Consider the following 12,459-nt stretch of genomic DNA (forward strand, 5'->3'; position numbering starts at 1 on the left):
ACAGACAGAGATACAATAGGAAAAGAACTTTATTGTTTATTAATGTTTCTGTGTAAAACTTAAGCTTTTTAAAATTTTATTTTAAAAGAAACCACCAAAAGGGGATTAGCTCAGTTCATCCCTTCCTCGGTCATCTGCTTCCCACCATCCTCCAAATACTCTCCCCAAAACATTCTGGAGGCAGGGAGCAGGGGGAGGCAGCTAATCCGAGTCCGAGAGCACGATGATCTCCTCTGGATCGCACTGTGTGGCCACACTCATCTGCAGGGGAGTGAGAGACAGAGTCAGAGAGGTCTGGAATAGAGGAGGAGGAGAAGCAGAGGGAAGGCCTCTGGAGATTAAAAATTGGGGTGGGAAAAAAAAGAGAACGGGTGTGGTGGGTGCAATATTCAGACAGAGCGCCTGAAACTGAACAGACAACAAAAGAGAATGAAATCAGGAAAAGTAGCCTCCCCTCTTACCTTGTAAGTACCTGGCCGGGTGGGTTGTGAGTGGGGGGTTTGAGACAACCGGGCTGGAGATGGGCTACAGAGGGAGCTGGTCACCAGGCCATGGCTAGGAGAGTCCACCCTCGTGGAGGAATCAGCAACTGGGGCCATGGAAGCCAAGGGGGAAGGTGGGCTGGGCAGGGCACATATCTTCTTGCCATTCTTCTCATGCCCTGCCCTTTGCCTTTCCACATAACTAGGGACAGAAACATAAATGTGTGCAGGTGTATGGGGAGCCTGAGGCTGGAGGGGGAGTGTCCAGTCTCCCCCAGCAGACTCAGTTCCACAGTACTCTCAGAAAGCCCCCTGCAATCCCTCCTTGGCTTCCCTCTTCCTCCTCTTTGTCGTTACCTATTTCCTAATGGCCCTGCTCCTGTTTGCTTCTCCTTCCGAGATTTCTTGCAGGGAGGACCGGAATCTCCCCAGGTGTGAGGAGAGACACCTCCATTGAAGGAAGTGGAGGTGACCATGGCTGCTCCATTCTCCAAGACAGTGGTGAGGGGGTCCTTTGATTGCTTCCTGGAAGAGGAAACGTCCCTCTCCTCAGGGGAAGGGGTGGTATCCACGGGCAAGGCTTCAATCTCTAGCTCAAAGAGCTGAGACACAGGGCTCTCTTCCTCCAGGGGCAACTCCTCGAGGTGTTCTCCGTTGCTTTCAGCATCTATGCTGGAGGGGGCCAGGGCCTCTTCTGACAGTGACGACAGTGACCCTGTGAGTTCTTTGTTTTGCTGCTCCCCTGAAGACCTCCTGATCCCTTTGCTAGGTTCCAGGTTCTTTTCAGTGGAGATCTGTGGTGGGGACATGGGGCTCTTGTCTCCATCTTTACCTGGAAAAGAAGAAAAGAGGGGAGGGGTAGCATGAGAACTAGGGAAAAGACTCCTACTGAGAGGATATTAGGAGGAAGAGGAGGAAGGGAAGGGTCTCAAACGGGTGGCTCACACCCACAGAGTAGAGGGAACTGACACATGAGGACACTGTTTCCTTGACATACCTGCTTCCTCCTCCTCCTCTTCATCGTCCCCCTGACCTTCCTGCATCTGTTCCAGATCCTCCTCTTCTTCAGAATCTGTGGCCTCGTCTTCCTCCTCCTCTTCCTCCTCCTCTTCATCTTCTTCCTCTTCTTCCTCGTCCTCATCACTTTCCTCATCTTCTTCATCATCTGTCTCTGCCTTGGAGGTGGTAGGGCACTCCTGGGATGCCATTCCACTAGGGCCCTGGGAGATAAAGGAGTTTCTCTAAGGAATCCCTTGCCCCAGAGGGTCTGGTTCTTGCGCTCCTTTGCACACTCCCCCATGAGTCACCCTGGACTCCCTGCTGGCCAGTGCAGGGGAAGGACAAGGTCTCTCTGAAGGGTGTATCCCTCTATACCTCACCAGAATCCAAGGAGGCTTTGGGGGGGTCTGTAGGGTAGGAAGAGGTAGCCTGGAGCCGGGCTCTTCTCTTCTGTCTTTCCCCCTCCTCACTCTTGTCTTGCATCATTGCATATTTGGAGATGACCTCATCCAGCCGGCTCATAGCCAAGGTCCGATTTTCCCGTAGGCGCCGGGCTAGGGTGGGATCTGACAGTGCAGGGTCAAAGCCTATGTGGGAAGATATAAAGTGAAAGTACTCAGCCCAAACCCTAGAAGGGACTAGAGAGATGCCTCCTCCACCACACACCTGACATATAATGGGCACCTCACTAATCCCTACCTGGCCTATAGTCATCCGTGAGGTGACAGCCAAAGTTGTAAATGAGATCGAGGTGGCGTCGCTCCTGCAACCTGACGCCCACATCTCGGAAGGCATCCTGAGCCATGAGCTGGAGCTGCTGCCGGGGGAGGCCAAGGCTGTGCCGAGCAGCTGCCTTCTCCACAGCCCGCAGCACATCTCCATAGTCAGGGAAGGTATCGGGCCCTGGCTTGTTGATGAGCCGCTCGATGCGCCTGTTAACCTCTGGGTAGCGGGTGCCCCGATAAGGGATGCGCTGCTCTATGACCCGGCCCGTCAGTGAAGAGCAGTCTTTCAGCTCACACAGCCTCCCAAAGAGGCGGATCAGCTTCCGCTTCAACCTCGCCTCCTGCAGGTACGTGGAGTCGGGGTCGTCCAATTCTGACAGATCCAACTCCTTTTCCTGCAGCCGCCGGATCTCTGCCACGTAGAGCGCTAGCAGCTGCTCCAAGCGCTGGATCTGCCGCCGGGAACCATGGGTCCTTGGGGCCTCAGCAGCAGTAGTCTCAGCATTCGCGGGGTCCGAGGTGGGGTCTGTGGGAGGGCTATTCCCAGAGGGCTCGCTAGAGGTGTTGGCAGCGGGGGCCAGGTTCAGCTTCTTCTTGGCTGAGTGGGCCTTGAGAACAGTGCAGAGCTCATTAATGTAGACATAGAGCTTAGCCGGCCGGCTCTTGGCCCGAGACAGGACCCGAGAGAGGATGTTGCAGAACTCCGCTGAGGCCAAAAACAGAGAGTGGGCCCGCTGCTGCCGGTTATAGAGGAATGGGACCACCTCAGGGTGGTCTGCCGTCTGCGTCTTACACAGTTCAAGGAACTAGAGGGTTCAGGGGAAGAAGGGAGTGGGGAAGAGACAAGGGAAGGGATCAAGAGAAAGGTTAGTGGGGAAGAAAGGACAGGAGAGCCAGTCAGCCATCCCCCTCCCTGGGGTACAAGAAGAATCTTCTCCCCTAAAGCTCACCTCTTCAAACAGCTTCTCATTCTCCAACTTGTAGCATTTCTTGCCGCCCGAACTACTGCTTCCTCTGGCCCTATGGGGCTGGGAGGAGCCAGGGGCTTCTGCCCGGGGTGAGGCCGGACTGGGGGGTGGGTGGGAGGGCCCTGGCTGAGCAGCTGCTTCATCTTCGTCATCATCATCCAGCACGATGATGCTGTTAGCGGTGGCCATGGGGGATCAAATCCCCAGGAGGGAGGAAGTGTTGGGGATTTCGGAATTCCTGCTGGAAGGGGGTGGGGCCTCAGAAAGAGCCCCTCCAGCACAGCCCCATCCCTTCATCTCACACATTTTCCAATCTTCTTGGGTTTCAGTAACACCCGGCCCTGCCCAACAGTCTCCTCACTGCCTATCTTGAGCAACCATTGGTACCATATGCTTTCTGGCCGTTTACTACGGGAGTCCCACCCCCAGCTCCACCCCTCAAGTCGATATCCGGTCTTTCTGTTGCGTTTCCCCATTATTTGTCATAGTTGGCAAGTTGATTCCTCCCAACCCTGGACCACCCTCCCCGCTGCACTCCAGATTTCCTTGACATCCCCTTGCACAGACACCACACCCCCGTCGGCACCACCTCACGTGTTTTCCCCCTTTCGCTCTCAGACACGTCAAATCCACACCCTCACCCCGTCCTGAAGGATCACCCCAACTCCTAGACTGTCTCAGGAGAGGGAGGTTCCCTCCCAAAAATCCACTCCCCTTTCTCCTACCTGAATTATCTCCATATTCTACCCTCTGATAGGTCTCCTCAAACCGGGGCGTTAGGTTGGAGATATTTCACCCCAAGTCCCCTCTCTCTCACCCCACCCTAATTTTCCCCATTCTCTCTCTGTGACCTGTAACCGACTGTGATCACCGCACTGGGCTCTCCCGATTCCCCTCGGATCCCAACCCTGGGTCCAGCCCCTCCCCCCTGGATGAGCTTCCCGCCAAGTCCCCCTCCCCCAGTTCAGCCCCCGGCGCCCCACTCCCCTTCAGAGATAGGAAGGAAGGTACCACAGCTTGCCCCTCAGACTCAGCGCCCGGGACTCCCCAATACCTCTCCCTCGACATTCCCGCCCCTGCCTTCGCTCCCCGCACCGTCCGGCCCCCACCTCAGAAACGGTCTCTCGAGGCGACCCTCTCCGCTGATCTCAGAACCTCGCATGGTTCCCTCCGCCTTCCTTCCCCCTCCCACCGCAGGCCCTACTCCGGACCGGAAGTCGCGGAACTTCCGCCTACAGGTACCTGACCGCGGCCATATTGTCATACGGAACCCAGCCGCCCCCGCCGCCCGGGCCGGAGGTGACGGTAGGCCCGTCCCCCGAGCGCCTCCTGTGCCGCCCACCTAGTCTGCGGCTCCCTTCCGGACCTGTAGGGGGCGGGGTCGTCCTCGCAGGGAGTCCCGGTGTACCTGGGGGCCGCCATTTTGCCGTACGGCGTTGGCTGAGCTCGGACTCGGGCGCGCAGCCAGCGGAGCTATTTTCACCCAGTGCTTCTGCGACTCCGCCAATCAGAAACTTCCTGCATCCGGCCCGGCTGCCAGCGAGTTGCGTGCGGGGAGCACTGAGCCCCGTTTCCAAGCAGGCGGGGAACGGAACTGGACAGCTAAGGAATTGGGCCCTCCAAGGCTACACAGGGGTTCGCGGAAGGGCAGGAGTCGCTTAAAAGGGAAATAACCTTTTCCTTCCGCCAGGCTATAACCTTTCCTTTCCTTCCGGCTCTGCCTTCCTACGGTCAGGTACCCACTTCCACGGCTTAACCGACTGCGCCTGCCCCTTCCCTTCTACGGGCTGCGCGCTCCCTTGCCGCTGTCCAGCAGCTACTTCTCCGTCCAGGTGCCTACATCTCCCGATCGTGAAATCATAACACACGCATGCAAACGCGCTATACAATGTGTTGTTATTATTATTGCTATTGTTGTTGATGTCTTTTCAAGCTCCTCCACAGAACTAATGACCAACAAGCCGGTGGGACGTAGGTGGTTCTCTGTCCTTTTCTCAGGGGTTTCCCCGAGGCATAGGCGGTGATAACCAAGAGGCCGTGCTTTGTCCAGGAACTCCAGGACCTGAGCCCAAGAGATGTGGGACGGGGGCTTTGAGGAGAATCTGTGCAAATTGCCGCTGTGAGACGAAATCAGGCTCGTAGAATACCTCGGGTCTCGTCTCCTCCTCTTTCTCTGGGAGAGCTGAGGGAAGAACGAAGAGAGAAGAAACCGACTTTGATGCCTGCCTCGCCCGCACCCCCACCCCGCCCAGCTTTAGAGAGGCTGGGAGGACTCGTGAAGGCAAGGCTGGGTCCAAAGGTGAGCGTATGGGGAAACCGGAAAGGTTAACACGGTCCTAATCGCTGAGATTCCCACCTCCTGCATCCTTGCGCATTCCTAAGTGGTGAGCATCTTGCCACTTTCTAGGATCACAGAGGCTCTTACATCCCTAAGCTCTCAGAGTCCCAGAACTTCAAACCCTCCCTTCCATTAAAGAATCCCACACCACTTCTCTCCAGTCGTCTAAGCCTACAGTCTTTAAGTTGGGGAACATGAAAACTCTCCAAAGGGTATTTGGGCTTAGAAGATAAAAGGGATTTAATTTCCAGATCCTCAATTTTCCCAGAATTGGTCTTCCTGAATAAACGCCAGCAGCAGAAGTTCTTCTTCTTCCTTCTCCCTTTTACAATAGACCATCTCCCCCCACCACCCCCCACCCCCCAAAAAATATCCTTCTCAACCATGAAATCTCCTGGGGATAATCTTACCTTGTCTTTTTTTTTTTTTGAGGAAGATCAGCCCTGAGCTAATATCCGATGCCAATCCTCCTCTTTTTTGCTGAGGAAGCTTGGCCCTGGGCTAACATCCGTGCCCATCTTCCTCTACTTTATATGGGACACCGCCACAGCACGGCCTGACAAGCGGTGCGTCAGTGCTCCCCGGGATCTGAACCTGCGAACCCCGGTCCGCCACAGCAGAGCGCGCACACTTAACCGCCTGTGGCATTGGGCCGGCCCTTACCTTGTCTTAAATAAAGAGATATGTAGTCTCTTTCTTTTATCAAGGCACCGTAAACACCACCTTGACTATCTCATTAAAAATGTACTTTCACTTTTAACAATTACAGAAATGTGTACAATCTTTATGCTATTTGATCAGTTCTGTTCTCATAATAATTGTAATGATAACCTAGAAGAAATTTTTTTGAAAACTAGAGTCTCATGGTTACAAGAAAGAAAAACGTTTTTCATTTCAATTAATATATATATATACAGGAAAGTGTGATAGATGGGTCAGTGAAGACTTTCAAGATAAAAGCATAAAATTGTCTGTGGGGAGGTGGAATGGTAATAGAAGTTCAAGGAGAAAAGAGAATGATGAAAGAAGAAAAGAAATCATTCCCAATTGTTAAGAGCTTATTTATGTATTTTTAAATGGGTGGTGGTGGGTATCAAGTCATTCTGATATTTCAGTTTCCCTGGACATTCAAAAGGGTGGTTTAATTGTTTTATTTTAAATTATGAATATTTTCAATATGCCAGGAATTACATCCTTGAAAGAATTTTAATTTATGATGAAAAATTTTTGATACTTACTTAAAAATACTTGAAGAGTACAAACTTTTTCAAAATTATTTCCTGGAGTATAGGTGCAGAATTTTTTTTGGTGAGGGAGACTAGCCCTAAGCTAACATCTGTTGCCAATCTTCCTCTTTTTGCTGGAGGAAGATTGTCGCTGAGCTAACATCTTGGCAATCCTCCTCTATTTTGTATGTGGGATGCCACCATGGCATGGCTTGATGAGTGGTGAGTAGGTCCACGCCCAGGATCCGAATCCACGAACCCTGGGCCGCCGAATCAGAGTGCCCAAACTTAACCACTATGCCACTAGGCCGGCCCCTAGGTGCAGAAATCTTAAGACAGCTGCTCTAAGCTATCTAAGTGTCCCCTCCACAGCTCCTAATAGTCCCATTTCTTCCCGTCTCCCCTCTCACCTCTGTGGCAGGGAAAGAGGATGTTTATAGGAAAGGTGGTCACAATTCCAGCTCCTCCTCCTTCTGAGGTGTTCCCAGCAGCCAGTCCCCAAACTTTGCCCATTGTAGTGGCCACAGCAGCTTATAAACAGCCTCTAGCATCAGTAGTGTCAGGCTGAGGGCCAGGAAGATAAAGAAGACCTTGTCCAAGGCCTGACAGAGTGGACTCCTGGGAGGAGAGGGCCTCTGGGCAAATGCCAGGAACACATCCTCCTCGTCCACATTGCCCTCCTCCTCTGCCATCCTAACCCACAGTGTAACTGCTGGCTGGACCAGGGAGGCTGAGATAGAAGCCCTTGCTCAGCAATGCCAGGATTAAGAGGCATGGTGGCAGCAAGTCCTGCACCGGCTCAGCTTGACCTTAATTCCGCCACCCAAGAGAGAAAAAGGAGAGTAGAGCCTCTGAGCCTTTGGAACAATCATATAATCATCCAGTGCAATGTGAATGGTCTGGACTAAATGATTCCCAGTCTGTCCAGCTTTACCATCCTATAAGTCTGTGTTTTGGAAACTGAAGGCCCAACATAGAGGCATGCAAGCTGGAACTGCTCAGGTCATTGTGGGTCTCTAGGCTCAAGGCTCAAGGTCTTGGGCCCCTACAGATAGAGGATGAGCTAGCAGACCTAGTACGCTACTGTGAGTCACTGTCAGTCAAGGATCTAAAGCCCCTTCCAGCTTTATAGTGGAGGGGAGGTGGAAGAGGTTGGGGTTTTGGGAGAGGCTCTCCTAACCAAGGTGGGTGGGGATGAGCAGCAGTGCCTGGAGTCCACGCAGGCGCAGGCATAGTACTCCCCCAGGTCTGCAGGCCCGGGAAGTTGTGGAGCTGAAACCCAGAGTGCTCTCTTTCTAACTTCCGGTCCCTGTGGGGTAAGAGGATGATCATAATTGGACTGTAAGAGTCCAGCGGGAGGTTTTTAAAGAGAGAAAGACCGATTGGTCAGCAGGGCGAGGGTGTGTGATTGGAACTTAACTGTTGGGGCAATAATAAGGAAGAGTGAAGTTTTGCGTGTGTGTGTGTGTCTGTGTGTGTGTGTGTGTGGAGGAGGCGGGGGGAGGGAGTTCTTTTTTTGTTTGTTTGTTTTGGTAAGGAAGATCAGCTCTGAGCTAACATCCATGCCAATCCTCCTCTTTTTGCCAAGGAAGACTGGCCCTGGGCTAACATCTGTGCCCATCTTCCTCTACTTTATATGAGATGCCACCACAGCATGATCTGACAAGCGGTGCATCGGTGGGGGCCCGGGACCCGAACCGGGGCCACCAGCAGCAGAGTATGAGCACTTAACCGCTATGCCACGGGGCCGGACCAGGGGGAAGGGAGTTCTGATCTGAGAGTTGCTGCTGGGAAATGTCCAGGAGGTTGTCTGTGGGGCAAGGCTTGAAGGCCGTTTCTTTCTTTTTCTTTCTTTCTTTCTTTTTTTTTTTTGGTGAGGAAGATTGGCCCTGAGCTACCATCTGTTGCCAATCCTCTTCTTTTTGCTTGAAGAAGATTGTCCCTGAACTAACATCTGTGCCAATCTTCCTCTATTTTGTATGTGGGGCGCCACCACAGCATGGTTTGACGAGTGGTGTGTAGGTCCTTGCCCAGGATCTGAACCCAAGAACCCCGGGCCACTGAAGTGGAGCACCCGAACTTAACCACTGTGCCACTGGGCCAGCCCCTGAAGGCCTTTTATTGACCCTGTTCACCAGGCACTGGCCTGAAGGTCCATGTGAAATTTAATAAAGGGAAATCTCATTTAAAATGGAGTCAGGAGGCCAGATGGGGGAGCTCCCAGTAGTATCATTGGAGGTCAATTACAGGAAAGATAATCAATTACAGACTCTAACAAAAGGAAGTCAATAGGAAAGAATCTTCAATTATAGGCATAAATGTACATTGCATCCCAAACAGAAATCCACTACCCCCAGCAACTTAGCCAGTGAGAAGCCATCACCACCCTGAACTCTTGCTTTTCTCCAATGGACTTTCCTTCAAAACAACCCCTCTCAATTTTCTCCTTTTTCTCTATAAAATATCTTTCCTCTGCCTTGTTTGTTGGATTTGCCTATGGTCCATCACAGCATGCACATCCTGGATAGCAATTCTTTGACTATTCTTGAATAAGCTCATTTTGCTGGTAAAATAACCGGCTGTTTCATTTTTAAGGTTACATCTGTGAAGGAAATCAAAGCCCATATGGAGAACTGGGGCCCCAGGATAAGTAGTGGTGGTGGTAGGGTAGACAGTGAAAGAAGTGGTGTGTATGGTAATGGACCTCATACCTAAACTTCATTTTGACCTTAATAGGAAGACCTTGTTTACCCCAAAAAGGTACAAACGATGTCACAATTTTGCTTAGAGTCAACTCATCTTATCATTTGCTGCTGCCACAGGTAGTCGCATAACGAGTCAAAATATTTGGATCAGGGTCCTAACTAATCATTTATTAGTTGTGTTAAATTAATTAAACAAGGAGGCCATTAGACTGAGGAGGCTCTAATGCCACAGCGACCAACGTAAGCAAACCAAACCTAAACCTATAAATGCCTCAAGGTTATGAAATCAAAACACTAAAGAGAACCAATCACAAACAGCCAACAAGGGTTTCAGCTATAGCCAATCAATTTGTTTTCTCTGCTTCCACACTTTCTCTATACAGTATAAGTCTTTCCCCTGGCTCATGTCTGAGGAGTGCTGGTAACCACTTCCAGTGTGGCACTGCCCCATTGGAATTGATTTTTAATCTAATAAACTTAAAAATTTTAATACGCCTCAGTTTATCTTTTTTTTTTTTGTGAGGAAGATCAGCCCTGTGCTAACATCTGCCAATCCTCCTCTTTTCTTGCTGAGGAAGACTGGCCCTGGGCTAACATCCGTGCCCATCTTCCTCTACTTTATATGGGACACCGCCACAGCATGGCTTGCCAAGCAGTGCTTCGCTGCACGCCCGGGATCCGAACTGGCAAACCCCGGGCCTCTGCAGCAGAGCGCGCGCACTTAACTGCTTGCGCCACCAGGCCGGCCCCCTCAGTTTATCTTTTAACAGTTGTGTGAGTGTGACCTTGGGCAAGTCACCTGATCTTTCTTTAGTTTCTTTTAAAGTTGAGAAACCTCCTTGCCTCACAGAATTGTTATGAAGGACAAATGAAATAAGGTATTTTTTTGTAAATTATGAAGTGCTATGTAAACATAATGTATTAGTTTCTGATACCCTCACTTATGTCTCAGGCAAGTTTGCGATAGGACTACCAAAACACTTGTATCATCTCCTTACAGTTCCTTCCCCATTGTAGATTCAGCACCAAGATCTTGTGTAATACGTAAACCCAGCACCTTACTGGGTTTAAAATTTTTTTAATTTAAAAAAACTTTTTTTTTTTTTTTTTTTTGTGAGGAAGGTCAGCCCTGAGCTAACATCCATGCCAATCCTCCTCTTTTTGCTGAGGAAGACCGGCTCTGAGCTAACATCTATTGCCAGTCCTCCTCCTTTCCCCCCCCCCAAAGCCCCAGTAGATAGCTGTATGTCATAGTTGCACATCCTTCTAGTTGCTGTATGTGGGACGCGGCCTCAGCATGGCCGCGGAGAAGCGGTGTGTCGGTGCGCGCCGTGGATCCAACCCTGGGCTGCCAGTAGCGGAGCGTGCGCACTTAACCGCTAAGCCATGGGGCCGGCCCTAAAAAAACTTTTGAGGTAATTTCAAACTTACAGAAAACATTTAAGAACAGTATCAATAACTCCAGTATCCTTTTCACCTTGATTCCCCATTTGTCAACATTTGGCTGTATTTGCTCCATCTCTCTCAACCCCAATATAACCATCTGTTGTGGGTTGAATTTTGTCCCTCTCTAAATTCAAATATTGAAATTCTAACCCCCAGTACCTCAGAATGTGACCTTACTTGGAAATTGGGTTGTTGCAGATGTAATTGGTTAAATTAAGATGAGGTCATACTGCAGTAGAATGGACCCCTAATCCAGTAGGACTGACGTCTTTATACAAAGGGGAAATTTGGACACAGATCTGCATAAAATGAGAATGCTATGTGAACACAAAGACAGAGATAGGGTTGATGTGTCTACAAGCTAAGGAACGCCAAAGATTGCCAACAAAACACCAGAAGCTAGGGGAGGGGCATGGAATAGACTTATCTTTCACAGCTCTCAGAAAGAACCAACCCTGCCGACACCTTGATTTCAGACTTCTAGCCTTCAGAACTGTGAGACAATAAATTTCTGTTGTTTAAGCCACCCAGTTTGTGGTACTTTGTTACAGCAGCCCTAGCAAATGAAGACATCATCTTAATCAGGAAATCAACACTACTAACCAATTCACAGGTACTGTTCACATTTCATCAGCTGTCCCATAACGTCTCTGTCCTTTCTGTTCCAGGATCACATATTGCATTTTGTGGTCACATATCTGCAGTCTCCTTTGATCTGGGCAGTTCCTGTGTCTTTCCCTGTCTTTCATGAATCACTTTTAAAGAGTAAAGTCCTTTTATTTCTGTAAGATATCCCTAAAACCTAAGTGCATGTAAGAGCAAGAGGGAAATGACGTGCCTTTCTCAGTGCATCACATCAGAAGGTGCAGGAGGCGAACCCATCTCACCCCCAGTACTGCCAGCTCAGTCTGGCAGGTTTCTCCACCCTAAAGCCACCACTTGTCCCTTTGCAATTCCTAAATCTATGGTACATCATCAAATCTCCACCTATCTGCCTTAGCATCCATTGATGACCACCATCAGAATAACCACTATAAGGATGTTTATTAAATGATGATTTTTTCATACCATCATTTCTTCTTCATTTTTCAGCCAACAATCTACTATTCCTTTCTCCACCATTTATTCATTTATTTATATCATATAGACTCGTAGATTCCTATTTTACTCAATGAACTGTAATCCATTACTACCATATTTATTTATATTTTCTGGACTCAGGGATTTTTATTTTATTTAGTGAATTATAATGAGTTACTATCAATATTATTTTGATGCACTAATTATCCCAAATTTGCCAAATGGGAAAGCCCTTCAAGCTAGCTCCCCTGTCCTTTTGAAATGTCCTCAACATTATTTGAGCACTTCCTTACTTTCTGGTACAAGAAATAATCCAGGCTCAATTTGTACTTTTCCTGCCTCTGCCTGGGAGTCACCCATTTCTTCAAGGGGTTCTGGCTTCTTTTAACAGAAGATGGTATTTGGAAACCAAGATCTGGGTGCCCAATGTCCTCATTGCTACTGGGATGCCATTGTTTCCAGGCCTTCTCAGCAGACAGAACTGGGAAAT

General features: G+C 49.8%; 2 protein-coding genes across 5 annotated transcripts; both read right to left on the reverse strand.

Annotated features, from left to right (window-relative positions):
- Positions 1–11: 11 nt before the first annotated feature.
- Positions 12–4,782, reverse strand: DAXX (death domain associated protein). Of its 4 annotated transcripts, none has more exons than XM_087438449.1 (8): positions 4,583–4,782; positions 3,157–3,412; positions 2,181–3,012; positions 1,857–2,068; positions 1,480–1,702; positions 840–1,314; positions 462–684; positions 12–261 (listed from the first exon to the last, which is right to left on the reverse strand). In XM_087438449.1, exons 2-8 carry the CDS (start codon positions 3,361–3,363, stop codon positions 202–204), a joined length of 2,232 nt encoding a protein of 743 aa, XP_087294575.1. In that variant the 5' UTR covers positions 3,364–3,412; positions 4,583–4,782; the 3' UTR covers positions 12–201. The 4 variants fall into 4 exon arrangements, with proteins under 4 accessions (XP_087294575.1, XP_087294573.1, XP_004424328.1 ...); XM_087438447.1 differs by having other exon boundaries at positions 3,157–3,415; XM_004424271.3 differs by lacking the exon at positions 4,583–4,782 and adding an exon at positions 4,284–4,379.
- Positions 4,783–7,187: 2,405 nt separating this feature from the next.
- SMIM40 (small integral membrane protein 40) lies at positions 7,188–7,430 on the reverse strand. Its single transcript, XM_087437862.1, has one exon. The coding sequence runs from the start codon at positions 7,428–7,430 to the stop codon at positions 7,188–7,190; it is 243 nt and encodes an 80-aa protein (XP_087293988.1).
- Positions 7,431–12,459: the final 5,029 nt, after the last annotated feature.

This window comes from Ceratotherium simum, chromosome 13 (genome assembly GCF_057802395.1).
Source record: "Ceratotherium simum simum isolate JZ-2026a chromosome 13, ASM5780239v1, whole genome shotgun sequence".
NCBI lineage: Eukaryota > Metazoa > Chordata > Mammalia > Perissodactyla > Rhinocerotidae > Ceratotherium > Ceratotherium simum.

What these genes read in the sequence shown, in the direction of transcription:
- SMIM40 (XM_087437862.1), bottom strand. Translation starts at nt 7,430, where the DNA reads ATGGCAGAGGAGGAGGGCAATGTGGACGAGGAGGATGTGTTCCTGGCA.
- DAXX (XM_087438449.1), bottom strand. Translation starts at nt 3,363, where the DNA reads ATGGCCACCGCTAACAGCATCATCGTGCTGGATGATGATGACGAAGAT. An exon ending in CACGGATGACTATAGGCCAG is followed by an intron (nt 2,069 to 2,180) that starts GTAGGGATTAGT and finishes CTTCCCACATAG; the next exon opens with GCTTTGACCCTGCACTGTCA. An exon ending in CCTCCTTGGATTCTGGTGAG is followed by an intron (nt 1,703 to 1,856) that starts GTATAGAGGGAT and finishes TTTATCTCCCAG; the next exon opens with GGCCCTAGTGGAATGGCATC.